We start from the raw sequence: 14,498 nt of genomic DNA on the forward strand, positions 1-14,498 counted from the left end.
ACATGTTCTATTGTTTTTGTGTTTTTTAGGTTGGTAATGTTTACTAACTACTGATGCGATAAAGCAAAACTTTGCCTAAATGGAATGCAACTAAGTGTATGCAATTTCCAAATGCAAGCTTCCTTATATGCCTGTTTTCTATATGACTTGAACTAATACAATTAATTATCTAATGCAGGAGAGAAAGCAAACAATGTTTGAATTGTTTCAACGAGTTAATGAATTTTGACAATATTTAGATAGACCAAAAGAAATGAAAAGCAATGCCTATGTGTTGTTATCCAATAGAGAAGCAAAAGTCTCTGAAAAATCCCGATTATACCTGATTTCTTGTGAAGCTTTCCCACAGATGATTTTTTCCCCCCAAAAAACTCCGTCTTTTTAAAAAATCGGTCTGCTTTAGACAATTCATGAGCTAAACTCTCTATTTTATTTGCTTTCTATATCTCCATGCTATAAAAATGCCTTTGAATTTCAAAAACAACTTGTTTTTGTCTCTCGTTTCAACATTTTTTACTGTTTTTTCAAATCTGATTTTTTCCCATTTAAATCCTTATTTTTTCAAAAAATCTTCAACTTATAGTTGGCTGATTTTTTCCTTAAAATATTTTTGCTGCTAAACAATTGAATACTCAAAACTTAAAGCAAAAGTTTTGTTTTAATGCCCAAATGAAAACGTGGTGTTGCTTTTCTATTAGATAGCAAAGTAAGCAAGATTTTAACAATATAATGACCATCCCAGAGCATTAACTAGCATATAAATTATAGAAGCAAATGAGAACAGTGAACAATATGACCTTGAAAGGCTGCAACAAGATATGCCAATTGATATTTAAATGTCGAACAAGTTTATACCATAATTGAAAAAATTGCCAGGTACTTGCAATACTTGTGAGTAATCGCTAGCCAATTCGCTAGGCGAGTCACTTGCCCAATAACTTGCTGATGAGTTTTTGTAAAACTTGCATTGATTTTTGCTTAAAAATTCGCAAGTAAATGCAAAAAATCACGATTTTTCCTGAAAAAAATTGTCCAAATTCATATAATTTAGTTTCCCCGCACCCCTTCTATCGTTGGGTTTTTTCTCACATCTAACACTTTGAGGCTTGTGTAGATTATCATTGCTGCCCTTCAAACCCATTAGGGTCTCCACTCCCCAACCCCCACTAGTTATTGGGATCTCTTGTCATATAAGAAATTTGATTACAATGAGGGGGTCTGGGAGTGGAGATCTGAATTAAACTCTAATTTTGATTTATATAAGATGGAAATCAGTGATATGCTCAACAAATTTAGTAATATGTGTGTTTTTGAATAATAATTTAAAAAATTTGTGTTTTTTTTAAAATGTTTGATAAATTTTCCAAGTTATTGCCGATTTTTTCTGAAGTTCCTTGGTGAGTCCCGAGTTTTTAAATTTTTTGGGCCAGCCGAGTCATTGCTAAGCCCGAGTTTTTCAACTATGGGCTAAACTGATGGAAAAATAGAATAATGCAATCACTTATGGATGCTACTGAATGTTGCAGCTGTACGGCTGGTCATGGATGAAAATACCAGCTGACTAACTGTTAGGAGTGTTGTTATAGAATTGTATAATATCCTACCTAGTTTTGCACTAATTTTTTGAACTTTCCAACTACTCAGCTGATGCTCATTTTGTCAAATAGTTTGCTCACATCTGATAATTTTTGATTTGTAGGTTATTATGTATCTAGTTTGCATTGTTTCAAACAGCATTAATTTTGCTAGCCCATCATGTTTAAGTAAAATTTGCAATACACAACCAATTGATAAACAACAAATGCTACAACTCAGTTCTGCTATACGCTTCAGATTACAGTGATCTTTTGAAATTGCAAACAGATACAGAAAATTCAAAGACAACGAAGTAGCTGCTAACCTTTAATCATGGCAACATACATTCCAATCTGGAGTATACTTAGAACTGTAAATACATGCATTCAATTGGAGTATACAGCTGCAAAATACAGGTATCTCTGACTTGCTTTGCCACTTTCTGTAAAATACAGCAGCATCTTCAATGGCAGAAATAATCCTGCTCAGTACTGGATGTCATTCATTAACAGCACAGATGAATATTCAGTCAGTGCCAAGGTCAGTCTGCTGCCCTCCAAACGCCACAATTTTCTTCTTATGACTTATACATTCAGCAAAGAGCCCACGTATCTTTTTTTTTTGTCTTTAGTAATTCATATTTGTCTTATTCACTATTGTTTTCTAGCTGACTGGATGTGTTTTGTCTTATTATCTCTTTGTCTTCTGGCTAGTGCCAAATATGCCACGGTTCCCCAATGAGCTTTGATTTCCCCAAAATATTCAAAAACTTAAAAAGTTTCAGATTTTGTCTTTTAGTGTTCCATATGAATTTGTCTTATTCAGCTTCTTAATCAATTCCTTAAATGGTCATTAGTAGTCTCAAGGTCAAGTCTTAAGGTCAAGTCAACAGTTCCTTATGAGATTCTTTTAGCAGAAGATGTTCCCTATGGAGTCCTCAACTATAGTTCGTTTGCTAAGTTATTCAAAAAAAGTTAGAAACATGGATAAGCAACACTGGCCCAAAATGGTTGTTGAGGAGGAATTAAAATGCAGGAAGAAGACTTGGATGAAGCAGAACAACAAATGGATCAACAAGTGGGACATTGATTTGCAAGATTGCCCCAACAATAATGAAGAGATAAAAAAGTTTGTGTTATCACAAAAGCTTGCACCCTTGCTGAGCTGTCAACTTAGCAACCTTGTGAAACATGGAAACAACCCTGAAGTGTGGGACCTTGCGCAAGGGGGTTGAATCTCCGGAGAAGGCCGACTTCCTTCTCAATCCAAGTGCAGGTGTTTAACCAACTCAACACTTCAAATCTTACTTCTAAACCTATCCTAACAACTTGTAGAGGAAAAGGGAAGAGAGAAATGCTAAAAATGAAAGGAGGTGATGCACCAAGATAAGAGAGGTTTATCTCCCCACCCGAAATGGCACAAAGAACCAACTGAAATACCCAGGAGATGCACAAACTTCAGTTGCATGAATGACCTTAACACACGTATGGAGGTTAGGATTTGCTGAATGTCAAGAGGGGAGAAGGTTTCCCACAAGTCACACCCAAAAACAGGTTAACACAACATATATGTGAAAGAAAGCCACAAACATACACTTACAATGAAGGTAAGAACACATACACAACATACATAAGTTGAAGTAAGGCAAGAATGATGATTTCAATTCATAATAAGGCCAATGGCCAAACTTACAGTTGCAAAAATGCAAGATAAATACAAGTCTTTAAGAGAAGTGAAAGAGCATAGAATAGCTCAAGCCAATAGAGAGAGAACCCTTTACAATGAGGCATAACAACTTTATATAGAAAACTGGTCGCAGAGGAGAGACCATTGGTCAAGGGAGAGAATCCTTGACCCTTGTGTGTGCAGGGAAATGTCAGTCAAGGAATGCAGGGAAGTGCATGCACCTGACATTGTGTACATGCAAGCAACTTGGCCATACCCTGAAAATGCAATCCCAAGAAGAAAGGTACTTCTAGAAGGTAGATTGACTGACATTCCAAAGTCAAAGTATGCAGGCATGACATAAGTAAGCACAAATAAGCATGGTCCTGTCCTTCTCTTGATGGAAATCCTACAAAAATCATTAAATGCGCCCCTGTAGCTCCACAAAAGGTGTACAAGTCGCAAGAGTTGTTGGAGCATTAAGAGCTTTAGAGTTGATCACGCCATCTGGAAGTGTTGCAAGTTGAAAGGAAGTTGGGAAGACTTCGGAAACACAGGTTATCGAAGTTGGGAAGACTTAGGCTTGGGATTTCGGGATTCCGGGGTTCTGGAGTTCCGGGGTTGAGGAAGAGAAGACTTAGGAACTTGGGAACCTGGGGGTTCCGGAGTTCTGGGGTTGAGAAAGAGAAGACTTAGGAACTTGGGAACCTGGGGGTTTTGGAGTTCTGGGGTTGAGGAAGAGAAGACTTAGGAACTTGGGAACCCGGGGATTCCCAAGTTCCGGGGTTGAGGACCTAGGAACTTGGGAACTTGGGGGTTCCGGAGTTCCGAGGTTGAGGACTTAGGAACTTGGGAACCTAGGGGCTCCAGAGTTCCGGGGTTGAGGAAGAGAAGGCTTAGGAACTTGGGAACCTGGGGGTTCCGAAGTTCTAGGGTTTAGGAAGAGAAGACTTAGGAACTTGGGAACCTGGGGGTTCCGGGGTTGAGGACTTAGGAACTTGGGAACCTAGGGGTTCCGGAGTTGCGGGGTTAAGGAAGAGAAGACTTAGGAACTTGGGAACCTGGGAGCTCCGGGGTTGAGGAAGAGAAGACTTAGGAACTTGGGAACCTGGGGGTTCCGGAGTCCTGGGGTTGAGGACTTAGGAACTTGGGAACCTAGGGGTTCTGAAGTTTTGGGGTTGAGGAAGAGAAGGCTTAGGAACCTGGGGGTTTCAGAGTTTCGGGGTTGAGGACTAGAAGACTTAGGAACTTGGGAACCTGGTTCCGGAGTTCCGGCAAGACAACACTTCATACCTCATGATTCCATTGTTTTCTCTTTGATCAACTGAGGCAAGGGCTAGTCCATAGAACATATCTCTGATCGGTTCTCACTGATGGACCAAGGGTGTCATAAAATGACAATAGTTTGTGTTTGAAAAATTTAGAACTGCCACGTGGATAAAGCAGGTTGGTTCAAAAAATGCACATTATATCAAAGAGTTTAACTCCTTGGGCAAGAATGATGAAAAAGACTATCTAATGGTGGCAATTAAGGGAAAGGCTAGACTTCTAGTTTCACAAATCAGAATTGGTTCCCACCATCTTAGATGTGAGATAGCTAGATGGACAACCCCTAAGGAGGAGGGGGATTGAAGAACTTGTCTTTTCTGCAATAAAGGGGGGGTGGAAACTAAATGGTACTTCATCTTTGAGTGCGCAACATATGAAGATATTCGTACACAATATGAGGACAGTTTGAAGTTGATCAGGCTAAATGAGCTTTCTGAGGAGGCAAGACTTAACAAAACTATGGGCTTCTTGATTCAGATCCACAATAGAAGAGATGACAATGAAAAGAACCTAAAAATTGTTGATGATGTTGCTCTTGGTCCCATAGACTTATGGTCTCGTGGATGTCATTAAAATTCATTCATTCATAAAGGACCAAGCGCTACGCTGTCCCTTTTTGTCTTTTTATCCACCTCACCTTAACCTGCAATCCCACTTAATTTTTTATCTTATTTCCATAATACATAATGGTCTTCATATCTCTCATGACAAGCATAAAAGTGGCGACTAGCTAGACCAAATCCATTCCTGAATTTTTTTTCTTTTTCCCAATTTCTCCTTAAAGTTTGGTGCCACCTCTAGACCAATAAAATAAACTTAATCTCCTAGCACTAAAGATAAAGAAAATTTGTCTATGCTCAAGTTTGCGCTATTTGGTCCTTTCTCAAGACCACGACAACTGCCTCCCTTAGCTGCCATGTCACCTCTCCTTTCTTATCAAAGGCATGTCGATACCAAAATCCTTCTAATCCTTGAAAGCTTGTGCCGATTCCCTTTAAGTTTTGTCTTCTTGCAATGAGTTCCAAGTCCTCTTTTTATTTTGTTGCAATAAAATCAGGTGAATGGAGCACTAGTAATGCCATATGCTTGAAATCATCAATGTAATAATTGACTAGTTTACAAAATAAATATTTAATGAAATCACAATGACACAGCACAACCAAAATTCTGATATTTATCCAAAAAAATCTCTAAAAATTTCAATGCAACTATAATCTGAAATCTTCAATCAATCCAATCAAACCTGCAATCTTTAATGCACATAATCCCACAACATAAACTAGGGTGGATCGCTCACCAAAGTAGCCAGTCTTCTGCATAAGGGTTTTTGTCCTCAAGAAGGATGAAACAACAATCCTCAAACCCCAAGGGTATCTAGAGAGAAAATATCACTATCTTCAACAAACCAAATGAGCTCAAAAACCTTTTTATACTTTTTCTTGCCAACTTTCAAAAAGCTCCATTTATAGTCACTTTATTAATTTAAACTCTTGTTTAACTTCGAAAATGACCTTTTCATTAAAATAATGAAAATTTAACACTCAAGGTCCTTGCCCTGGTTCCGGTGAGCTACGACCCTAAGGTGTTTGTAAAATATTTTAATATAATTTTAGCATCCTTATTAAAAATCATAGTTGGACTACTCGTGACTCGGCTCGACTCGCCAAGCCCCTAGGAAAAAAACTCAGGAAAACTCGGCTAAAAACTCGGCAACTTAAAAACACGCTTAAATTTAATAAAAAATGCATTTTTTTGCAAAATTTAATGAGAAGATGCATCCCATGAGTCAATAAATGATAACACAAAAGAAACAAGCTGATTCTAGATATATATAAATGTAAAGTGTCTACAAAATCGCATCCTCATGAGGAATGCTTGGTTGGAAGTCTGGAAGCAAAATAGTAAATAGTTTTTGTAAAACCAAAAGTAAATACATCATTACAAATTACAATTACAACTTCCTCTTCGTAGCTCTAGCAAAAATTAGGGGAGAGGTAAAACTAGAGGGTCTAGTCCTAGAAGTCTGCAATGGGCGCGACTGTGCCTCGTCGCTCAGTATGGCTGGCTCATCCTCCATCTTGGATGAAGCTATGTCTCCACCTGCTTGTATCACTGGCAATGACTCCTCATCCTCATCCTCTTCCTCCTCAATGTCATCTAGCGTGAAACCAAATCCACCCCCCTCCTCCTCCATAGCCTGCCTCTCCAAATCAATGATGTCATCCTTGGAAAACAATGGAGGCCGCTCTTGTGATGTCCAATCACTGTAAGGATCTATATCATCCAAGTCAAGTGGACCACCTACTACTTCCTCTACCTTCCTTAAGCGCAATTGAAGATTATATTGCACAAAGACAAGGTCATTGAGGCATTTTTGAGCTAACTTGCTCCTCTTCTTCGTGTTGATGGCTTCAAACAAGCTCTAATTGTGCTCACAACTGGATGAACTACAAGGTTGACATAAGATTCTGAGGGCAAATTTTTTGAGATTTGGGGTATTTCCACCACAACTTTGCCACCAAGCATCTGCAAATTAAAATTAGGTTGAGAGTAGCAGCCCTCGCCGGGGTCTGAGGGTGAGAAAAAGAGGGGTAGAGAGATAGCTCTAGATCTTGGGGGAGAGAGGAGAGAGTGAGATGGAGTGTGGTAGAGAGGGGGATAGAGGAAGAGTGATAGGGAGATAGATAGGTCTAAGATTCGAGGCAGATAAAGTGAGTGAGATAGAGAGAGTGAGAGAATGTTGATAGGAGCATAATGATTACTGAAATTTGATGAAGTCTGAAAAATTAAAAGATCTTCTAAAACTTAGAATTTGCATTATAACTCCTAGAGATCTGAAACCACTCTCAAACATCTTGCCAATATATACATGAAATATAACTTAAACTATAAGAAAGGAAAAAGACATATTGAAATGCCACATATACTTCATGTATATATATATTCTGATGAAGAGAATGAAACTGACCTGAAAAAACAAAAATTGATAATTTTTTGACATGTTTGGGCCTCTTTTTTTAGTCTAGCCGAGTCTATGCAAAAACTTAGCCATTACTCGGGGAGTTTTTTGCAAAAACTTGGCGAGTTTTTGCTGCGAGTTAAAGTGGTAAAAACTCGCAGAGCTAAAAAACTTGGCGAGTTTTTGCTGCGAGTTAAAGTGGTAAAAACTCGCAGAGCTAAAAAACTCAGCGAGTTTTTGAAACTCACCGAGTACTCTGCGAGTGTTCCATCTATGATCTTTCACTAAAAATAATTAAAATAAACCATTAATGCACCAAATTAATGAAAATTATCGGAACACATTGGAATCGAAATCTGATCGCACTGGAGTGACCTTGATGAAGAATAATGACAAATGGAGCCAATTAGGCAACTTATTATAAATAGACGGCCTCTCCAAGATTCTTCGAGAGAACAGCAGAAGTCGGAAATCACTTTTGAAAGATGCACGTGAGTCCAGACCACCTGAGCTCACTGGCGACATCAAATAACTCATTTGACAAAATAAACACCCATCGAAGTCAAATTCAACTATAGTGCAAGAGAACCCTAAAATTGGGACATTACAAACTGTTCAGCTGATTTTAGACTAAAATTGCCCTCCTTGAAGATGTATGGCTGCAAGGCTCACTTGAATAATCAGAATAAACAATTATCAGCTTAGTAAAATAAGCTGCAACTTTCCTTCATGGTCCAGCAACATCTTTAATATATTATTGACATCTAAAACCAGTAAATATTTTCCTCTACAGCAGAAATAAAGGTGCAGCAGGAGTTTGGGGAGACAACACTGACATCATTGATTAAACTGTGCCCCCTTTAGGTTGCGATTCCCTTAGCAGATGCAAATTATAGGTATCCCTTCCTTATGGGCTGTGGCTAGGGCCGACGAGACTTTCCCTTTATTTTATTGATGTATTTTTTATTGTGGAGGCAGCACCAAAGTATTTATTATTTTCCAAAGCTAGCTAAAAGGAAAAATGGCAGCTTGCAGAATATAAAATATAATTTTTGCCCTTTTAAAAAAGAGTACGTCAACATACTCAAACAACTTTAGCATATAAATAAATAACTTTCCTAAAACGTATTACTTCTTGGAAATGTGGCAGCTTCCAGCAATACTAATTAATATTAATATGCTCACAAAGATTGTACGGCTGGTAAATAACAAAATATGGTACAGGGTGCAGACAGCACTAAGAAAAGACATTAAATCAACCAACATAGTATTTGTCTATAACATCATATATTTATATAAAATATTCTGAAGTCTCCTTGAACATATAAAATTCAAAAACTCATAGAATAATTCTAGAATACCAAATTGGAAATTTGTAATCTTTTTCTCTTTGGCACAACTTCTTAAATCTCTAATATACTTCTGAAACAAACATTTCAAACAAATGCAATCCCTAGATGGAATTGCTTTTGTGGGATAAGAGGATTTGAATCCCTAACTCCAATCTGGAAACCAAGAGGGTTTTTGTTCTTGGATTTCAATACCAAGAGAGTTTTTATCCTTAGATTTTGATACCAAGAGGGCATTCGTCTTCTAGTCAAAAGATGAACACCATATGCTCAATCTTTTAGAAAGGGTTTTTTTGCAACAATTTTTTCCTCAACCCAATCTCCTTTTATAATCACCCATTTGTCATTTTTAGCCTCCTCAAGAAGTCTTTGGAAATTTGTTTTTTTTTTCTAATTTGATCCTTGTTCTAGTGACACATCTTAAGCCCCCTTTTAAAAATACTTTATAAAACTACTTTGATGTACTTTATAATTTAATAATAAGCTATAACTTATCTTTTTATAATAGTAAAGTTACTTTTGGACAACCTAAATCAAATTATTAAATTATTTCTTAATCTGAAAAAGGGGTCATGACAAATTGTTGTTTTTTAATTTGTAAGGCATCTTTTTTATTACATTGAGGGAGCTATAAGACCTCAGTTGACTAGAGATTCATTTTGGAGGTACCTATAGGTACATTGGCCTTTTGTTCGGCAATGCCTTGCTTGAACTAGTCACACAAGCTCAATTGACAATTCATTTTTTGATTGTTCCCTTCTAATTCTTTTTCAATCTCTTCTTCTCATGTAGAACTGAACCTACTTTCTCGATCCTCTAATTGGCTATGATTTCCCTATTGAAAGATATGGCCTTTGGCCATATTGCTTGTGCATATCATTCTCTCTTTTCATTTCTTGAAAACCCTAAGTTGATATTAATCTTTGGAAGGTGATTATTGACTTAAGAAGGCTTCTGTAACTTCATCTCATCTTACTAATAGTTTAAACTATTGCATGCTATGTTGATAATGCTTGTTCCATTTCTTGTTTACCTTTTTCTATAAAGCTTTCAGAGCTATAAATAAGGCTGCCTATAAATTATAGTGACTTTTAGGCATCTTATTTGCTTGATACTAAGATATTTATGATTGTTTTTGGCAGGATGATTTTGTTTTTCAAAAGAAACTTGGAGAGGGAGCATTTGGCGTAGTTTATAAATCTTACCTAACTAAGAAGTTACAAGCAAAGGTATTCTCAATTTTCAAGGTTTTTAGACTAAGCAGCAATACCTGTTTTGACAAAGATAAGGACTTTTAGCTCCATGTAATTTCTGGTTTGGACCATAGCCTTTGTTGGAGTGGGTTTCACGCTTCAACAAAATTCATAGTTCATATTTATTCATTTTAAAACAGAAAAAATATTCTATTTCTTAGAGAACAAGGTTTGAATGTGACAATGTGGTTTCTCTCAATCTATTTTTTACAATCTATTGCAAAGTTAAAAGTTGGGTAAATATAAAACATCTAATTCAGTCTTGGAACTCTGGATTTCTTTGCTTAGAATTTGAATATGTTATGGTTGAAAATTTTGTACACCTGGGGGATGTGCAAAATTGTGGTTTTAGCCACAGTGTGTGAGTATGATACTCTCCTAATTTAGGGAAGGCTCCCCCTATTTACAAACTAAACTAATCTAATATGGGTGGGACAACAGTCTTTTTTCTTTCAAGAAAAAACTATACTCTTTTCTCTTCACAGAAAAGTAATAGCAATTGGAAATAAAGAACAACAAATACAAAAATGAGATTTTTTTTTTGTAAGATTTGGAACATAAAGGGAAGCAAAGTTTCCATGAAAGCACAAAGACCTCAGTCACTTCCTCGGGACGGGAAAACAAAAAGAAAGCTCAAAGTCTTCAACTATCTATTCTCCTATCAACCTTTTGAGATGATTTTTTGGCAACCAAGCACAATATGTAGCAGCTCAAAGTCTAACTACATGATGCACTTCACCTTACATGCACAAGTCTTAAAAATAGAAGCAGCACAAAGTCTACAAGCTATCTTTCCACTTGAGCTTTCTAGACTAGCTTCAAATATGATAAGCAACTCAAAGTCTACAAGACCAAATCTGGAAACCAAACATATAACTCTAAATATAATTAGCAGCTCAAAGTCTGCAAGATTGAATTTAAATCTCTCTTGAACAATAGAACAAAAATCACAATCAACTTTAGAAAATGTCGTCACATAACAACTTGAATTGGCACAAAGTCTCAACACAACTTGCCTCTTTTATTGAAAGCAATTTCATTTACATCTAAGCTCAAAGTCTTAAAGAGTGCACATACAAACTGGCAGAATTTTGTTGCATTTCCAAAAGATATCAATTACAATAGACCCCCTCGAGTATTTATAGGAGAGGAGCCTTGAGAAAAAGGTGGGAGGATCCTAACTAACTTGAGAAATTCTCTCAACCACCATGACTTATTCCAACTACAATCCTAATTGAACTCAACTTGTAGTTGCTTTACATGTAATTACAAAAGTGCAAGTGATGAGTTAACTTGCAATTACAAAGTTGTTTTTTTTACATATAACTTGTCAAAACAAAATTACAAATGAATAATTAATCTAAGTGTCCAAAGACACGACTCCAACTGCATCATCCTTTGTTTTGAAAATCTTCATGCTGCTACAAGATGTTAGAACTTGAAGTATTCTGGATTGGTGAAGACATCTTGAATCGGAACAAGAACTTGCACCCTTGATAGTCTTTGTGTCTTTAACCAACGAACTCCATCCTTTCACATGCTTGGGGTAGTACCATTTCTTCAAGAGGGAAAGGGTTGCCTTCCTCTTTTCATGTTATGACCATCTCTGTCTTGAAAGCATTCTATGCTCTCAACCATTCATATCACTTATCCATCTCCTTGTGTAGCTCCATCATGTTGCTGTTCTCTCTTTGAATCATCCTCCAATCTTGGAATTTGCTTGCAAAATAAGATCCATGCCTTAATTTATTGATTTGGTAGGCCGTGTGTGCAAACAAGACTGACATGGGTAGGGATAAATTGATTCAAAAATGGGCTCACAAGTGAATTTTGGGTTTTGGAAGCTGCATTACATATGTGGAGAAACAAGAGCATTGACTTGCAAATATGGAGAACAAACATGCAACTTCATATGTGTAATGGGTAACTACAAGTTTGCACTTGTAACTGGACCTTAGAGACTCATTTTCAAGTGTTTTTTTAGTGCATTTTGGACCAATTTCGGGCTCTAGAAGGCTGACTGCAAGTAAGACACAACTTGCAATCGAGTTTTAAAATTCCGACTGCAAGTAGACTTTAAGTGGGAAAAATGAATGAAGGTGAAATGAATGGATGAAATAGGTTTTTGACATGAGGGGAAAATGGAAAGAATGATACCAAGCAGTAATGGCAAACTTGGAAAATGGGAAAAACTCTTGTTTGCAATCAGATTTGTAAAACCCAAAATCAAATGAATGGGAAAAATCTGAAAGAAGAGGGGAAAATCACGCAAATTTACAAATTGCATTCAAAGAACTTATCCATTTGGGAAGATCACTTAGAAACCAGAATCCTTGCTTGGTCAAAGGCCCTAGACCAAAACAAATGAACTTGGGAAGAACTGAAATGCACCACAAATAGACATGCTGAAAATCCTTGGCAGCCAAAAACGGATTTTGATTCAACCTCCTCCAAAAACGACATCCAAGGAGGAGAAAGAACGGGTCAATACGCCTAGCAAACCCACGTATGGAGGCAAAGAGATGAATCGCCTAGGTTAGGAAACCAAAAACGCCTCCATTCATGTTGTAAAAACGGATTGAAAGAGTGCCAAAAACGTGGCAAAAGAGCCACGACTTGCTGGTTTAAAATGCCTAAGAAAGGGCAAAAACCATGGCAAGAAAACCATAAAAAATGGAAGCAAGATCTCCCACGCCTCTTTCTCTCAACACTTGGCACCGTCAAATCCGGATTCAATGGATTCAAACTTGAACTTCTTGAGGAAAAACTCAGGTCGGGTTCTTGGAGAGAAGGAACAAGTTTAAAATGCTTGCAAAAGATATGTAATCGGGTTTAAAAACCCTTTTACAAGTTTTAGTTGTTACACTTTTTCAACTCCTAAGGCAAATTCGGGTTTGTGAGAGGAAAGAACAAAAAGTCATGTCAAAATAACTTGTAATAGGGAAATAAAATCCCTTTTACAAGTTTAAAATGACCTAAGGACATAAAACATGTAATAGGGAAATAAAATCCCTATTACATCTAAAAATCACTCAAGTAGGAACTTTTAAAAGAAATTACAAGTTCTTTTTAAACTTATAATTTTAAATTTAGTTGTAATTTGTCCAAAAAGTTCCTACAATGACTTAAAAGACATAAAAAGCAAGGGGGAAATAAAAAGTAAGTTACAAGTGACAAGTTTTAAATAAAGTGCACTTGTAATTGTTTTAAAATTTCCCTACAACACTTAAAAGAAGAGAATTAAAACTTGCAATCAAAAGAAAATTGCCCACCTACAGTCAGGAAGAAAAAACCCGAAATTGAGGGAAAGACATAGCAAATGAACTTGAAACGTGATGAAATTTGAAATGTGAATCGAGGATGGACTGAAGATCAGTCTAGTTCAACAAAAACAAAAATTGCCTCGGGAAGCGTGCCTTAAGAGTAAAATCTCAATTTGTAGTGATTGCTCTGAAACCTGAAATTGCACAAAAAGATAGGAAAAAGAAGACCAAAACTCACCAAAACTTGGACAATAATGGCAAAGACATCCACCAACGATTTGACACTAACAAATGTGAGTTTTGTACCTCATAAAACGTGCCTTGGAGACAAAAATGACACATTTTGAGGAAAAATTTGTAGGGGTTATCACTTTTTTGAAAATTTAAAAATGAGGACAACATAGATCATTCTACAATGCTATTAGAGTTTTATGGTGAGGGCTTCATTCACTAATCTCTAGAATGAGAATATGACTTAGAAACAAAGACTAAATATTGCAGACCTTATCTATCATTTCACAATTTAAAATACTTCCAGCTCACATGGATCATGTAAGTATGTTATTGCCTCTCTTCTGACTTGTGCAGGATGATGCTTTGGTAGTGAAAAAAGCAACTGAATATGGTGCTGTGGAAATATGGATGAATGAACGAGTTCGTAGGGCCTGTCCCAACAGTTGTGCTGATTATGTTCATGGTTTCCTTGAGGTAAAGCAATAATTGGGAGTTGATACACTTGTGTCTTGAAAAAAATAGTTGTGAACAGAAATGGTTCTTTGGTCTTTTTGATTGATCTGCTAAAACCATGTATAAATGATATTTTAAATGTTCAATTTCAGAGTTCAACAAGAAGCAAAGCAGAAGAATATTGGCTTGTCTGGCGTTATGAAGGTGATGCCACACTGGCAGATCTTATGCTGAGTAAAGAGTTCCCCTACAATGTTGGTATCTTTTCCGAAAACTTAAATATTGGCATTTCAATCCTGCTTTCACTCAACGATTACTTTTACTTTTCTTGCTGAATTCTTAGAACAGTGTTTTTGGTTATGACAGTGATCAATCCAGTTCATCATCATCTGTTAGTCATTATTATTCACTGCTATTG

General features: G+C 36.7%; 1 protein-coding gene across 1 annotated transcript in view; it reads left to right on the forward strand.

Moving 5' to 3' along the window:
* LOC131061072 (serine/threonine-protein kinase STN7, chloroplastic-like) overlaps nucleotides 1-14,498 on the forward strand; it is a 136,253-nt gene that overhangs the window by 81,662 nt on the left and 40,093 nt on the right. The window contains 3 exon segments of the mRNA XM_057994577.2: nucleotides 10,020-10,106; nucleotides 13,982-14,101; nucleotides 14,233-14,334. Of these exon segments, the coding sequence (XP_057850560.2) occupies nucleotides 10,020-10,106; nucleotides 13,982-14,101; nucleotides 14,233-14,334 (309 nt within the window).

Source organism: Cryptomeria japonica, chromosome 5 (genome assembly GCF_030272615.1).
Source record: "Cryptomeria japonica chromosome 5, Sugi_1.0, whole genome shotgun sequence".
Classification (NCBI taxonomy): Eukaryota; Viridiplantae; Streptophyta; class Pinopsida; order Cupressales; family Cupressaceae; genus Cryptomeria; species Cryptomeria japonica.